Here is a 16444-nt window from a genome sequence, read left to right as displayed (position 1 = left end):
ATCCAGCATGTATTACCACACAGTTTGTTTTGGTTAATTGCATGTCAAGGCAGCCATTAGGTTTTTTGTTAATGCATTTGATTCATGCATAAAGGAGGGTTAGCCCGTATTTCTTCTTCTTGACAAGTAGAAATCTTCTGGCATCGTGTGGTACTTCTTCCGTTGCTATCTCAAGAAGGAGCAGCAGTAACTGTCAGGAATGCAGCTCAGGCATGACTGTTTTCAACTGCACCATCATTTTTTGCTCTCCATTTTGGACCTCCCTGCATACTTTTATCCTCCTAATACTTAGTTAACAGTGAGCCCAACTGCAGACCGAATTGGCTGCTGGGGACGAGGGGAGGGGTTGTAAAAGAGACAGAGGGTGGCTGTCTTCCAGAGATTGATGGACTTGAATCACCTCCGTCAAAGTCCAAGTGCTTGCCAAGCCTGGAGGCAGGAATCCTGGGCTCGCTTCTGAACTCGGGCATTGTTTGGCTGCTGGCTGAGCTTCCCAGCTGCTGGCATCCGCTGAAACCCTCTGAAAGGAATATCTGATAGAGTATGAATGCTGTAATGAGGCAAAATACAAAAAGCCATGTTGGAAAACAAAGGTCAGGCTTAAACCTTAAAAAACAGCCACAATCTTTCCGATGCAGGAATTGCAGTGTGCTTGGTTTCTTTTTCTGGATGTGCCAGAGTACATGATTTTTATTGTCAGTGACAATCCTAACAGAAAATGTATGTCTTTAACTCTTTGTCAGCCGAAGGCCAATTGCACAATGAGAAACTGTTTTCCCTCGTGCAGCAGTTGTGGTACCGCGGGGCAAGCGAGCCCCCGGTGCGGCGGTGAGGCAGCAGGGGAAGGCGCCAGCCTTTGGTGCCTTTTCATGGGCTGCTGTAGGCTTTATGAACACACATCTCTCTCTTCTCCCGGTATTTTTCTTTGTTATTTATGTGATAATTGCTACTTCTGGTAATATTTTTGGAACAAGATTCAGCGTTCTGAGGCTCTTTCAGTGCTGCTTTTATTACACAAGCTAACAAGTGTGCAGCTTCAGTATAATAGGACAAAACTGATAACGGTAGAAGTGGATAGCAGCAGGGGAGTTCCTAGTTCCCATTGACGGTAAGAAGAATTTATGGTCCAGAAGCTGACCAGTAGGACTCGGAGTGGTTTTTGAAGTTCCTGTGAGCACAGTTGCTTTTAGAATGACCACCTACAAGTTTTAAGTTTTATTATCAATCTTTTGCTATGAAGCTTTCACAGGATTCAGAAGCTGTCTCCTTACACCCTTTTATAGGTTGATTAAAAGCATGAACAAGTTTTTACTTAAGTCTCAATGCTTTTCAAGTGAGCTTTAAGGCTTTAAATGTTTGTTTACAAATCAACAACCCTTAGGTGTGTCTGTGCAGGATTGTTAGGGGATGCATCAGCTTTCAGCCGTAGCCAGTTTGAAAAAGTAAAGAGATTTCACTGTGCTGACTTGGGATAACTAGAGACACCGAAGGCAGAGAGAGGCTTACACCACAGCTGCCGACTGCATGCACATGTAGAAATTACGTTAATAAAAAAGGGATAGCTCATGCTCTCAAAGGGAATAAAATTAAAACTTCCCCATAAGGACTCTAACATTTTGATCCCAAATCTGATAGAGCAGCAGATTTGGAGATGTAAACAAAAATGTGTAAGTGTTTTTTTAAAAAGTAAATATTTTTAGCTTTCTCTTTTCAGTCCTCAGTATTTACTTCTGAAAATTCTTCTGTAGCTTTTTCTTTCTTTCATTAAGGGTTGGTTCCTGCTGACTTTATGTCCCAGCTGGATAGGTCTCCAGTGAATTACTTTTAAATGACTTTAAAAATAGTAGCCCTTTCATTGAAAATCAAAATCCTGTTGAGACATCAATAGTGAGATATCATTATTGGTGCTGTACGAGATGCGGTGTCACTAAGGACAAATCTGTTAGAGGATACGTTGTGAGATGGCTGTGGAAAATGAAACGGCTGGGATCGGTTGAGGGCAGAGAACTAAAATCTTAGTAATGGGTGTAGCGTTGCTGCGGGCACCCTCCTGGGCCATTCAAGGTACAGCAGTGCTATTTAAACACACGGTATGTGTTTCTTATTCACTAATAAAATTTTGGCTGAGCTTGCCAGAAAACTTTCCAGTTTATGGAAAAATAATAAGGTACTATGTAGGACTAGGGCTCTCCCAATTACCAGCTGTGAGTTGTAATTAGCAGACAAGGCTGCTTGAATGCTACTGTGTCCCAGTGGTTCCTTTGTGTTTTGTTTGTTTGTGGGGAAAAAAAAAGAAGAAACAAAACGTAATTTTGAGAGTGACTTGTTTTTTCATCTGACTCGTTTAATGGCAGATGCATGAGTAGAAGCAGAAAAGAACAGATCGTGAATTCTCCAGTAAGGCAGTCTCTCAAGACAGAAAAGTACATTTTCTCACTGGGAAATATGCACTTGTAACCAACAAATTTAACCTTAAAAGATGTTGTTTGGTCTCAGGCTGACAGAATGGATGTTGCAGTGAAGACCCTTGGCCTGTGCTTAGCCCTTGGGGAGGGAAGGAATGCTACTGCTAACTTAGGGACGCCAGCATCAGCCCTTGCCTGTGATTCTCATCTTTTTGTGAAGCTAAAATTTTGTTTGCACATACTCTGTTTTATTTTCTTCTTTTTCTTGTTTATAAATAAAACTTACAGCAATTTTCTGTGATTTTACTCTCCATAATGATGTACTTTTTGTTTTGTAAATACTTTCTGTAACACTGAGCTCAAATAAGTACATTAGTTTCTTCACTGAGAGCACAGTTATGATGACCGAGGTACTGAAGGTTAATCAGCCAGACAGGTTGGTCTGTCTGCATAGGCAGCTTCGTGCATCCTAAAATCAAGTTGGGAATTTTTGATCGTGAGGACACTGCTCTAAATGACAGCAGAGGCGGTGTGTACTCTGGCATTTGAATCAGCAGTACCATTTCACTAGCCTGGGAGGTTGTTTTGGTAAATGTTGTTCTCTTTCCCTCCTCCCGGCCATGTCTGATATCCATAAGTAATATGCATAGGTAATTCGATCAAGCTGCCAAGCAGGTGGGCCAGGTATGTGTTCAAACTGCTTGGCTGTGGATGTGACTGTGTTGCCGTTGCAGGAAGCAGTGCAAGTGTTGATTAAGCACTCGGCTGATGTCAATGCTCGGGACAAGAACTGGCAGACACCATTGCACGTGGCGGCTGCAAACAAGGCGGTGAAGTGTGCGGAGGTCATCATCCCCATGCTGAGCAGCGTCAACGTCTCTGACCGGGGAGGGCGGACAGCATTGCACCATGCAGCTCTCAATGGCCACATCGAGGTCAGTTGTTTAAGAGTGTAATTGATCACTGGTTGATTGATTTATTTTCCCAGTTCAAACAGTGACCTGCTGTGGCTGGGTCTAGACTGAGCCCCGTATCCCTGACCCCCACTGAATGATTCCTGTCGTTCAGCTGCTTTCCAGACTGTGCAAAAGGTTTCCTACCTGCAGGAACAAGACAGTGGCTGGGAAGTACCTGTGCGGAGCCAGCCCGCAGGTGGGGTGTGCACACCGACTGGGAGAGCTGGCTGTGCCACCAGCTCTGGCCACCCAGGTGTGTCCATGGTGCTTTTGGGCCTGACTGCCTGCAAAAATGAGAGCGGCCAAATGGAAAGAAGGGACAACTGGTGGATTCATTTTGTGCTGAAGAAATGATCAGCTGTGTGAGATCCAGTCGGTCTGCTTTTCTAATTAGTGTTCTAGAAAATGCAGTTCTGTTTTTTCTGCTTACATAAGCAAACGCTTCTAGTCTAATTACTGTTTTTATATGAACAAAGCATACTCTTGTAAATAAAGCCCCCATGTAAAGGGTTTTGCTGACGTCTTTAGATCCCAGTGCGAGGATCCTCATTTGCCCGTTCCACACCTGAAGACCTAGAGATGGAATAAAAACTCTTAGACTGGAACAGTAGGCATCTGTCAACAGAAACTACTCAGTTCTACTGTAATTAGAAGGAAGAGGAATGGTAGTTCCTGTAAAACGATGATGCTGTTTGGCTGCACTGTAGGAAAGAGATAGTAATGCTTGAGTCTAACCATCATAGTCTAAAGTTCCTGAGCTTTTGGGTAGAGTATATCAGAAATGTTAATGGAATATATGCCGTTACTAGCCGATCTCTGTGGCAAAGCAGTGTGCAAGAGGAAGGCAATCATCCAGCTCTGTGATTTATGATTTTAGGATGTTTTGCTGAGAAAGTTGTTGAATGAGTTTTCAGTTCTCTTTCTTTTTTCCCCTGATTTTTCTGATGTTTAATGTCGGATGCTTGGCAATGGGGAAGGCAGCTTTTCACCTCTCAGCCATGCTGTCTAAAAGGCCAGCGTCGTGTGCGAAGCAGCCTGGTGCCATGGGCACACACAACTTAATAGAAGTCACCGTGGTGCTGCAAGAAATAGACGCTCCTTGGTTGTGAGAGCAAGCAGATTTTAGGGTTTGTTACCTCACAGTCTGAAGAAATCTCGTCCCAATCCGCAAGAAAACCCCTTAAATTGGTCTTAACAGCAAAAACTAAGAACAGTTAACATTTCTCTTCCAGGTTGTTTGCCAAGCTGAATTTGAAGCACATTGGAGTAGTAGTGCGCTCCGTACCCTCAGCCCCCTCTGTGGACACAGAATTTGTCCTGGTTACCTGTGGCTGTCACCGGTCCATATCATTAACGCGCACAGCTTTGAACAGTATTTGTGTAATTCACAAATTTATTATTCAAAAGTAGGATTTTGTGATCGCAACTGTATTGCTGGAATGAACTGTTGAGTGTGTGACCTACAGGGTTGGTTTACTTGCTGTTGTTACTTCTAGATGGTGAACCTGCTCTTAGCCAAGGGGGCAAACATTAATGCTTTTGACAAGAAGGACAGAAGAGCTCTTCACTGGGCAGCGTACATGGGTAAGGCGTGGGCGGCTGCTCCTTCTTTTTAATTTCCTATTCACAGACCAACAGCATGTTTTAAGATACGGACAAGAGCAGACCTGGCCGTGGCAAGTGACCATTGTGTTTGCCCTGAAGAGGGAAGGGTTCAGCTGATCTAGACACGCACTGTCCATTTATGGTTTTGCAGCTGGTGAGAACTTGGCTGTGATTTCCTTTTTAAGACAGTTGATTGTGGCTTTCTGTGTTGGTTTTTTAATTTTGGTCTTTTTATTCTGACTCTTAACTCCAGCCTGAAGTGTATTTGGGCTTGAAAAACTGCAGGTTATGTTTGTGTCAGTTTTTGCTAAGAACTACTTTATATAAAATGCAGGCAATTAATATCATAAATTCTGCTGATTATGTGTGTTTATTAGCTGAGATATTGTTAGGAAGTGCTTCATAGGCTTTCTTCCTGTTAGGAGCAAATTGTCATCTTTTATTCCAGAGTGGACGAGAGCAACTGATTTGTCCATTCAGAACGTCAGTGGTGTTAGCAAATACTGCTTAATTAGATCAATTGATGTTAACATTCCTTTCAAGTTAAAGGAAAATTTCTTGCAGTGGGACATTGCAATTTAAAAATACTAGAACAAGATTGCCTGTGATAGTGGTCATGCTTGTTCAAGAGTGTTTGTGGGCCAAGCAGTATATTCCAGATCGTAATTTGTGAGGTGTTGTGTGGCCTCAGCCAGGAACCCTTTCATCTGACCTGTCAAAATCTTGATTTTAGTCCTGGCACTTTTGGAAATGAGATAATAGGAGATTTCAAACTGTGAGAAAAGCATATTGTGTGGTTTTTTAATATACACAGACAGATGGAAAGACTCTTGGCAACAGCTGTGATTTGGCTTTTGAGCTAGCGAGCTTTGAACTCCACTCTTTAGAGGTGAAGGGCTTTTACATGTGCTGTGCCATTCCGCATCTCTTTTGCTCTTAATTCTTTTTAGAAATTAATGATGTACTTTTCTGAATATTTAGGTAACGTTTAAGGCCTAAGTTAGCAATGGGTTTTAGGAGGCTGTAGCATAATTTGGACAGAATTTAGATAATGAGACCTGAGCATCTTACCCTGTAAACCCTCGCATAGCTTTATGAATGCTTTAAATATCTTTGGGCACTTTGGACTTTGTCTATAAAGTTTCCTAGGTCCTGCACATGACCGGAGCTGCCTCTGTCATGAAGTGCTGTACAAATCATAAAGGACAGATGTCCATATATGTCCATATAAAGGACAAATTTATATGGTGGTTGACATACGGTATTTTTAATTCTATTAAAGACAGCTCTGCTTCAACATGAAGCAACAAAGACTGCTTCCTCAGTTAGCCTTGGTTTAATTTTGGTGGTGGGGCACTATCTGGGAAGGCGGGCCAGGTGGTTTGACACCTTCAGGGAGAGGAGGAAAAAGAAAATACAGGTGGGTTATAAACTGCATTTTGAGATGTTCAGCTCTTTCCTTATATTCTGTAGGATCTGATTCAGGGCTAAGCATTTAACTCCTGAAGACAGATGTTCCGTCAACCTGGCAGACAGCTCTCGATCTGTGTGGCTGTTAATTGCAATTACTTTAGTTTGCAGGCTGAGTATATGTGAATGGATTATAAGTTCGGATTCAAACATTTGTAAATCTATATTCAGTATTTTTTTCGCACAGTTTTGAGTTAATGAGACAATTTTGCAGAGTCAAAAACATTATCCAGAGGTCAGTGGATTCAGTAGAAAATCTTGTGTTTATATTGGTAGACTTTGGATCAGATTCTGCACTCACTTGAAATTTGGTTTTCTGTTTGTCCGCAGTGGTGCTAGAAAAGAGGATACCTTCATTTATTAAAGTTATTTTGTATTGCTAACAAAAAACAAGTGTTAGCCAGTTGTGTTTGCAGGTGATGTCACCAGGATGCTGTTTTGGGAGACTTGTATCGTCACGCTCCTGTGTGCTCACTGTTTTTTCTGTAACAGGGAGAACAAAGCACAAACTGTTATTTTTGGAGAAATAAGTGGAAAAGAGGTGTGGTTTTGTTTTTTTAATGACTGGAAAACTAATCCAGTAAAGAAATATTTGACACATCTGGTGAGGGTGAATGCATGGTTTTCTTGACAAGGCCTGGAGCTAAGATTAAGAACATTGATGAAAATGGGGCTTTTTTCCCTTATAAAACTGTGGGAGCATTATGAAACAGCACCAAAAAGGGCAGTGCATTAGCAAGAAAGCTGTAATCTGGGAGAAGTGATGCTGTAGGATGGTATACTCATTGTTTACTATCTTTCATCTTTTTAAGGTCACCTGGAAGTTGTTGCCTTGCTGATTAATCATGGTGCAGAAGTGACTTGTAAAGACAAGAAGGGTTACACCCCACTTCATGCAGCTGCTTCCAATGGGCAGATTAACATTGTGAAACACCTTCTTAACCTGGGGGTAGAGGTATGTGGTAACCTGTTCTTCGTGGCTTCCATGTTTCTCCGTATTTGGACATATTATTTTCTTCTTTCTTATGGATGCTGCTACAGATACTGGCAGAGATTCTAAAGAAAACCTGTTTTCAGGACCACCTTGTGCTTCATGTGGTCGGTTAGTTCAAGAGCCAGCAAACGTTTTGGAATAAAGAATGCCTGATACGGACAGTAAATTCCAGGCTGCCTTGCTAAAGAAATCAGGAAATATGTGCTATTCCTGCAGAGGAAGATGGAATAGTGAAATTTCCTTTGGCTCAACATTCCCTTTGATATGATGAGCCGTTGTTCTCAGCATATACACTGTATACTTTAATAAACAGCAGTTCAGGCTGCTTTAGTTTAGGGACCTGTATTTCCTCAGTAGCTGATGGAGGGATTATTTTCACTCTGGAAAAGAAATTTTTTTTTCAGGGCACAGATTTCTCTTAGTGTAATACTGTCAACTCAGTGGTTCAAAGCAGCAGTGAGATGACCAGAAGAGCCTGCACTGGTTAATCAGTGATGTCAAATAAAGCCATTGCATTTGCCATTGCATTTTCAGCTGACTTGACCTGCCAAAAAAATGTCAGAAGTCTGTGTTCACAGGCTGTTGACTGTGAAGTTGAAGGGCAATAGGTGTTTCCTGTTATTAGCAGTACTGTGCTAATAACTACCTTGAACTTCCACGTTCTCCACCACTGGGGAGATGATCTTTGAGACGTCTGTATTTCATGGAAGGGTATTCATGTCATCCCCGAGTCTTTTGTACAGTCTGTCTTGCCCTATTTTACAGAACGGCAGTTGAATACCAAGTTGGTCATCAAGTAATATAATCTTAATTACATCTTTATAATACTGAGCTAATGGAAGCGGTTTCTTATTGAAGTGAAAATGGCTGTACATTTTCACCTTCCCTTTACTCGGATGCCTTCACTCCCTTCCCAAAAGAAATCTCTGGAAAGAACTCTTAAGCCTAATTCTCTTAACAAAAATACAGTAGTCGCTGGTTTAATTTTTTTTTTTTTTAATAAAGATTGTGAGCTTTTGTTTATTCTGCTTTCCCCGCTTATATGTAAAAGCTTTCCAGCTTGTTAGAACTTTTGTCATCATCATCATTACATAGTCCTGCTGTCAGCTTTAGGCTTCATACTGGCTTTTAGAAATTGCCAGTAGGATAAAAAGTTAATAATAGTAAAGGTAAAGCATGCCAAATTAAGCTCTCTGCGAGTATATTTTTGTCAATGAAATTTGCTGGTGAGAAATACGCCCTATGACAGTTCAAGCCTCCAGCTATTTCCATTTGCAGTATGTGATGCATTATGTAAAATGGTAAGCTGATGTCTGTAATTTTAACTGTTGTCTCCTTGTCTCATTTTAGATTGATGAAATGAACATCTACGGAAATACTGCACTTCACATTGCCTGTTACAACGGTCAGGATTCTGTTGTTAATGAGCTGATTGACTATGGTGCTAATGTAAATCAGCCTAATAATAGTGGATTCACTCCCTTGCATTTTGCTGCTGCCTCCACTCACGGAGCACTGTGTCTTGAACTACTGGTGAATAATGGGGCAGATGTTAACATTCAGGTAAAACTTGCCTTGTAGCTCTTCAGTGTTACTTTACCCTGTTTGCATACCTCAGGAGACTGGAAACTATAAGAACTACAGCATGGTTTTAAATCCTTGATGGAGCTAGAGTGATGCCAAGAATGTTGATCATTAAACTTTTTGGATGAGATTACTCCCTGGCAGAGGAGCTCTCAGTGCCTTGATAAATATGAGGGCAGCTTTAAACTCTAGGCCAGCCACTCTCCTGAAGGCTTGGACCACTACTAAAATATAGTCCTGGGAGCTCTGTCAAAATGTTATCTCAGGGAGTGGTGGTAAGTCAAGGAACTGCTCCTTTCTGGTGTCTTCCTTGCCCCTACAGTACAGATTTAATTACATCTGATTCGAAAAAGCTCCTTTTGACTTTCCCAGCGAAGTAGGACCTGGAAGTTGCTTGTTTACCTATTTTAGAGCCTGAGTTTAAAAGGTCTGATTCTTTTTAGGGTATCTGAATGCTTTTGTATACGATCAATACATGTCGATGAAGCTGAAAGGGACTTGCTGTAATCCAGCAGAGGGTACTGGTATAATTACCAGAAGACTTGAGATCTCTGAGTTCGTATAAGATCTCAACTGCTTTAAACTTCGTTTCTGTTTTCCATCTGTAAAACTGGTCTCCTAGCATTTAACACCTCTGGCGAGTCCCTTGGGATCAGTGAATAGTCAGTGCACTATTTAAACTCAGAATTATTAAAATGAAATTAGGGATCGTGCTTGCCAATGAATGTAAAACTCCCTGCTGGTAAACAAGATGTGATGTGAGTAGTGGGACTGGGACCACCTTCCCTCGCTATTACCTCAGCTCCTCGGTTTCCCCAGTCTCAGTTTCTTTTTCTAGAACCCAAAATGTTGATCTCTACTCATTGTACCTTCCCTTTCACAAAGCTTCCCTGTTTCCTGATTGTCTTTTGCAGACATCCTGGTTTTGATTGCATGGAAATTTAAGAATAAAAGCTTTTTAATGCAGTGGCTTTTATTCTGGGATGTATCTGTAAAACACAGATTGATAAACAGGATTTGGTTTTTGAATCTTGGAGACTGCTTCTACTTAGGTTTATGGTTCCTTTGCTTTTCTTTATTCCCCTCTTTGCAGGGATTAGGGAAAATAATGACTGAATGGGAAACATTATTTAAAAATAATATTCAAGAATAATACATCGTATATCTGTAAGTTTCAAATAATAATTAATATTTAATAATATTTAAATACTTTAATAATAATAATAATAATAATAATAATAATAATAATAATAATAATAATAATAATAATAATAATAATAAATACCTGTGTCCAGCCAGGCTGTAAGGTCCTGTGTCCAGCCCATTTCCTACTCATCGCTGAGGAACTGTTTTACTTGCATGCACTTACTGTCACATACAGATTTGGTCCTACAGACTTTGGAGGCCAGTGAGGTTTTGTCTGAAGAGTAGCTATAAGGTGTTGAGCTGAGAGACTTCAAATTTTTACCACCGCTTTACATGCTAAATGGCTTTATGTTTTGTTTCTGTTAGAGTAAGGATGGGAAGAGCCCGCTGCACATGACAGCTGTCCATGGGAGGTTCACGCGCTCGCAGACCCTCATTCAGAACGGTGAGTTTCTGCGCCTGTTTAACAGCTCTCCGAGAGAAAAGGCATTTCCAAGGTTGCGGTTTGTAGTTGTTCTGACCCAGAGTGCCAGTGGGCTGTCCTGAGAGCTGCTCAGCTCTCTGTCAGCGTCTGGCTTTGAGCTGCACTGACAGCTCTCATTCCCGCGTGTCATCGCAAGTTGAGATTTTGGTTGTTAACAGAACCCCACATTTGTCCAGCTGACATGGCCCAGCTGAGCTGTTGTGATTCTCAACCTGAAAACAAGTATTCAAAGCTGTATTTAGGTCTTTTATTCTGCTGAGAAGCAGGCACGACTTTCTTTCTCAAATGATTTAAAAACTGAAAAAAAGAAAAATTTTCTAGTTGTCCTCCCTTGGGAACGATGGTGTTCTTAGAGCACAGAGCGTTTTCTCTACTGTCCACTCAGCAGCTGTCTTGTCACCTCCCTTAGCCCTGCTCCTTGCCCTGTCTTCATTAAGTGTTGAATAAATACTCAGGAGGGTGGACCAGCACCACCTTGTTTGTTCTGGTACAGCCAGGATTCCTGATTATCAGTCATTTATCAGGTATCTCTTTTGCCCAAGAATACTAGAGTGTAACTAATATTATTGTTGGAAATCTGGCAGAGGTCTGTTTCCAGCTGACAGAGGTTGCTCTTACTGGTTCTTTGCTTACGCTTCAGATAGTGGCCTGGGGTGGCTGGGTTGGGTGGTTGTTTTTTTTTTTTTTGGTTGTTTTCCAAAATCCAGATGTGGAACTTAAGTGTGAGGTGTTGAAGAGGGCTGAACAGTTACACTGGAAATGTAATGGCACGTTTACACAAGACTTGTGTTTTAAAATGGAGGTCTTCAGTACACCATGCTTCTTTCAGGTTGTCATGCAAATTGTTGTCGTATCTCTCCTTGGATAAATAAAATAGACATAATAAAAGGAGTTTGGGCAAACTGGAAGAGACTGTGCTTTAATGCAATTTTTAGTTGCTTAGTCCGATACGCTGTCTGACTTACAGCTGTTGTTTGCTGTCGGTTGGATTTGTGGGTGAAAGGACTGGCAGTTCTTCATCCAACCTTCACGCCTCTCTGCTCTTCAAGTTACTTGGGTTTCGCTTCTTTCTTCGTTTGCTGCCCCTCTAATTTTAGTCTTGTACTCAGATCTGATTGCAAGTGACTTTATGCCTCATTGCCATGGGATATTGTGGAAGAAAGAAATAGCAACGATAGAAAGAAATGGAGTTTCATTCTGCCGTATTTAATGAGTTGACTAAAGAGGTCTGAATTTCTGGCTGCTGTCTGTAGTAACTTGTAGAGGAAGAATGGATTTCCTTAAGACTGGGAAATTGCAAGTGAGATACCTATCTTTAAAAATGGTGAAAAAGAAAATCTGGCTGATTTTACATGGATCAGCCAAAAATTCTGAAATGAGCAAATGAACAAACTGGTTTTAAACACTTAGGGAGGATCTGGGCAATATCTGGCATAGATTTCTCAAGAGTAAAATATGCCAAAACATCGTAATTCTCTTCTACAGCAGGGTAACAGGCTCTGTGGACGCAGGACAGGCCTCTGACTTCTGTGTGGGCAGGTGGTGTTCATGGAGACCTCCGCTGGGGGAGGCTCCACCCCAGGGAACCTTTTCCAGCATCTCACTGACCTTTATTTCTGTTCAAAATTGCTGTGTAGTGCTTTACTAGAACTTACTGCCGTTATGGCCTGCTGTCTCCTGTGAATAGTGGACATGCAGTAAATATTACTGTATCCTGATGTTAGCAAGACTTTTTACAAGCTTTCATAAAGTATTCTCACAGCAAACTAGTGGGCTATTAAAATATTACAGTGTTGATGCATAACTAGTTGAAAAACTACTCTTTGGACATTTTTAATACAGGGATTGTTGCTGAAATGGAAGGTGCAGTGAGGGGGTTTTTCCGTTTCCCTCCTGGGTCTGGAACTCTCCAGTATTTTCATTAACAGCTTCGATAGTGGAATAGAAAATGTGCTTTTAACATTTGGAGAAAACACGCAGTTGGGAGAGCCTGTTAGTTTGGCAGAAGGCGGAGTCAGAACGGAAAATGTTCCTGTCAGGTTGGCGACAGAAGCTGCAGCAGAAGCGAAGCAGAGGAGGCATGCCCCACGAGGAGCGGCGGCTGCAGCGGCGCCCAACGGCAGCAGCTGGCTGGGGGGCGGCTTCCCGGGACAGGAGCTGGGGCTTGTAGAGCATCAGAAGCTTGTTGACCACAAGCCCACAGCGGCATGGTGCTTAAAAGGAATGGCCAGCCGCGTGCGTGGTGCTGTGCGACGTACAGGAGTGTATAGGTAGGGCTGTAGCCAGCGGCCCTGAGGTAATCCTTTCACTCAGCTCGGAGCTGGGAGCCGTCAGCTGTAGTAGTACTGCTTCTGGCTTTTGACATTTTGCTTGCAGAAGTATGTGAGCCAGCTGGAGAGGACTGGGGGAAGGACAGGAAAAGTTGGAGTACAAACCTGGCTTACAAGGGGAGACTGAAAAAATTATGGTTCCTTGGTCCAAAAAGAAAACAAGGACTTGATAGCAATCTTTGCATGGGTCAAAAGGCACAGCAGAGAAGAACGGAATAATGTATTTTTCCTGCTTGTGAGGATAGAACATGAGACAACAGGCTTAAATAGCAACAGGGAAAGTTCTACTCAGGCGCTGTTTGGTTGTTCTTTGGTGAGATGCCGAGAAGGCACATAGCACACTTGTTTGCAGCGTGTTCCTGATGGCCTCTTGAACGAATTTATTTCTATTTAACATTGTTGTCTTAAAGGTAAGGCTGAGTGTCAACACCTTTAGGAATGAGGACGTCGTTTCAGCGTTTTATTGTTAGTCTAATTCAAGGCATCTACTTATACCTTTGGATGAGCAGCAAGTCTGAAACGTGTACTTGATCACTGTGTGCCATCCTGCTCACCTGTCTCCCACCATTCCCCCCCCCCCTCCCACCAACAGTGCAGTGGGAAAGGGAGGTGAAAATGCTGCTGCCAGACCGCGTGTGGTACCAGGGGCTGACAGCGGACAGCTTGCTGTGGGCTGGCTCTTGGTCTGTGAAATTTAGAGTCTCTGTGGCTGGGCTGGTTATGCTGCATTCTCTAGAGAGAAATAACGGTTGTGGTCACCGGTTCATGCTTAATCTTCCAGTGTTAAACTGTATGAAAATGTCTTTTGCAGGAGGGGAAATTGACTGTGTTGATAAGGATGGTAACACCCCTCTGCATGTGGCTGCAAGATACGGACATGAGCTTTTGATTAACACTCTCATAACCAGCGGAGCTGATACTGCCAAGTAGGTGGCTGAAGTGGAGCTGTTTGTAATGATCAAGTGTTCTGTCTGACGCCTGGAAACAGTTACTCCTCACGTTCTGAAGTGTGAAGGTTAAAATGGATAAGCATAATTGTACTGTCCTTCACTGGGTGACACGAGGCTAAAATCTGGACACTTGGGAAGTGTGGAGAGGAAGAAGCCCTGCTAAATTGCTCTTGTGCCCAGTTACACACTGTAGCGCGTAGTATTAGTACTGCTAGTAGTACAAGTACTGCTTCTTTTTCCTAAAGCATTGATATGACACAGTGGTATATAATGTACCTGAAGTACATAGGCATATAAAGTGCATCTTGATCACAGTTATTCCAGAAAGTCTGTAGCGATGAGTTCGTAAAGGAAATGTAATTAAAAAAAAAAAATCAGGTGCCTTCCAAAGGAATTGTATGCCTGTTCCGTAGTATCTAAAATAACCTAATGTTTAGTGGCCTGTTACACATGGTGGTTATCTTTTTGTCTTATATCTTTTGGAATGACATAGGATAATCCATAGCAATGCAGTATTGCAAAGCAGATGATACCAAGTATTTCTGATCTCGGTATAATTACAGCCTGTCTTGATATTACATGGTTTCTGATATTAGGTGGCTGAAACAATAGAACTGCTTTTATCACTTGTGATTGGGAGTCTTTTTTGCCTAGAAGGACAAGGACTTGAAATTAGACAGATTTATAAACACTGATAGTGCTTTCTGCTTTAATATTTTGTTTGGGGTTTTTTTTTTTTCTCTTGCACATGTGTCAAGACTGCACCCACAATGTGATGTGTTGTCATCTCGAACATTGGCAGGTGCTTGACTTTTAAGAGTACTTGAGTATTGGTTACTTATGGCCTGTCAAAAGAAAGTAGCAAACCTGAAGGTGGACAAAGCGGGCTGTAAGACCAGAATAATGCAATGCCATGAGGGATATCTGTGCCAGGTGTTAAAGGGACCATAGGATTTCACGAATGTAAGTTTTTGGCAATTACCTGCACATACCTCCAAAATGTAATTTAAGAGTCTTCTACCTAGAACCTACCATAGAATTCAGTGACTTCTCTTGACTTACCTAGTTAGGAAAACCTGCTTTCAGATGCAAATTAGCTGGTTTTAATTTTGAAGACACTTGCAGCGCTCTGTATTTTGTTTGTTTGCTTGATAATATTTGAGAAAGTGGCACATTTGCCCATATTCCTTTATCAAGTATGACTGTCACCATGCAAACTCGGAAGATGGAACAGATCCTCAGTTGGCATGGATAATGAAATTCCACGTCGCTCGCTTTTATCACTATAGCCAGCATGAGGATCTTGGTGTCTAAATAGCTGTGTATTTTTCCTAGCCCTTTCTCCAGTACAGTTCATCAGTCTGTCTCTTATCTTAAGGTTTAAAGGAAAAATGACGTGCAGTGGGATAGCCCACTCTTGGAATCAGGGTGATCTAGTCAGAAATTTCTATTTCACACTTGGGTGACTGGAACATTGATAGAATAAAATCCTTTTTCCAGCAGCAGAAATAAGTGAAATAAGAAGTTGGCTCAGAGATACCAGGCAGATGCTACTGTCTGTGCTAAACAAGGATCGCTGAAATGCTGGGGAAGGGCTTTCATATGTGCTGCATGTAAATAACTCTGGCTGAGCTCCCCAGATTGGCTTTGAAAAGAAAATTCTGCAGCATTGTTAGCAACAACAACTGCAGACAGCTTGGTCAGTCTTTTTGAGGCAGCTGCATTTAAAGGAAAAGTGTGTAAGTGGTGGGAGGAACCAGTGTGAACAGCGTTATAGAAGTGTGACACTGGTTAGCAGATGTGCAGATAGTGTATATTGATGGAAACCAGCCAAAACGTATGGTGGGTGGAAATCTTGACTGAAAAGAAGAAAAATACAGCTTTAGATAACTAGGTGGAGGAGGAGATAGAGGGAGATGGATGTGGAAAGAAGCACGGCAATACAGAATGTCCAACGTTAGCTTAAATGAATCCACAGCTAAAAAATGCAACCTGTTCATACAGTTGCGGCAGCTTGGTGGAGCTTGTGCCGTTTCCGTCAAAGAACGGGCTGTCAGATTGTCTTTTAGTTGTTTAACTGGGATCTAGATGCTGACACCAGCAATATCAAAATTTATACAGCGCCACAAGTCGGCTCCTCAGTGTAGTAAGGCAGCAAGGAGGACGCATTTAATGTGAAGACAGAGGAAGGATGGGCTTGTGGATTCTGGAAAGATTAAGTTTTTTAAAAACTTACAAACCAAAATTAGTTAGATCTACGTACAAAATGTTGGAGAGAGCGACATATCTCTACAAACATCCACTTTCATTTTTGTCTAAAGCTTCATAAGTAACTATGATTTATGGTGAGTCTTGCAGAACGACAGATTCCTTCATCTTTGGGTCTGTATCTGAAATCCTCTTCCGTAAGGTGATCGTACTCTCCCATCCAGTTCTCTTGCAGACATGAAGGAGACCTATGAATCCACCTGCTGTTGTTTGAGAGTTGCCATTTTTCAAAAACCTGTCTGCTGAAGCCGG

General features: G+C 41.9%; 1 protein-coding gene across 10 annotated transcripts in view; it reads left to right on the top strand.

Moving 5' to 3' along the window:
* The window catches only part of ANKRD44 (ankyrin repeat domain 44), a 143945-nt gene that overhangs the window by 81196 nt on the left and 46305 nt on the right, over window positions 1–16444 (top strand). For all 10 annotated transcript variants that reach the window (XR_005829277.1, XM_040603381.1, XM_040603383.1 and 7 more), the window contains exons 5-10: window positions 3140–3340; window positions 4858–4945; window positions 7249–7391; window positions 8781–8993; window positions 10527–10605; window positions 13786–13900. Coding sequence is in view for 9 of the 10 variants with exons in the window: in XM_040603381.1 (XP_040459315.1) it covers window positions 3140–3340; window positions 4858–4945; window positions 7249–7391; window positions 8781–8993; window positions 10527–10605; window positions 13786–13900 (839 nt within the window). In the remaining variant the exon portion in view is untranslated. The remainder of the gene's footprint in view (window positions 1–3139; window positions 3341–4857; window positions 4946–7248; window positions 7392–8780; window positions 8994–10526; window positions 10606–13785; window positions 13901–16444) is intronic.

The sequence above is a fragment of the Falco naumanni genome, chromosome 8, assembly GCF_017639655.2.
Source record: "Falco naumanni isolate bFalNau1 chromosome 8, bFalNau1.pat, whole genome shotgun sequence".
Lineage (NCBI taxonomy): Eukaryota > Metazoa > Chordata > Aves > Falconiformes > Falconidae > Falco > Falco naumanni.
The sequence above is the reverse complement of the archived record's forward strand: the minus strand, read 5'-3'. Positions and strand labels throughout refer to the sequence as shown.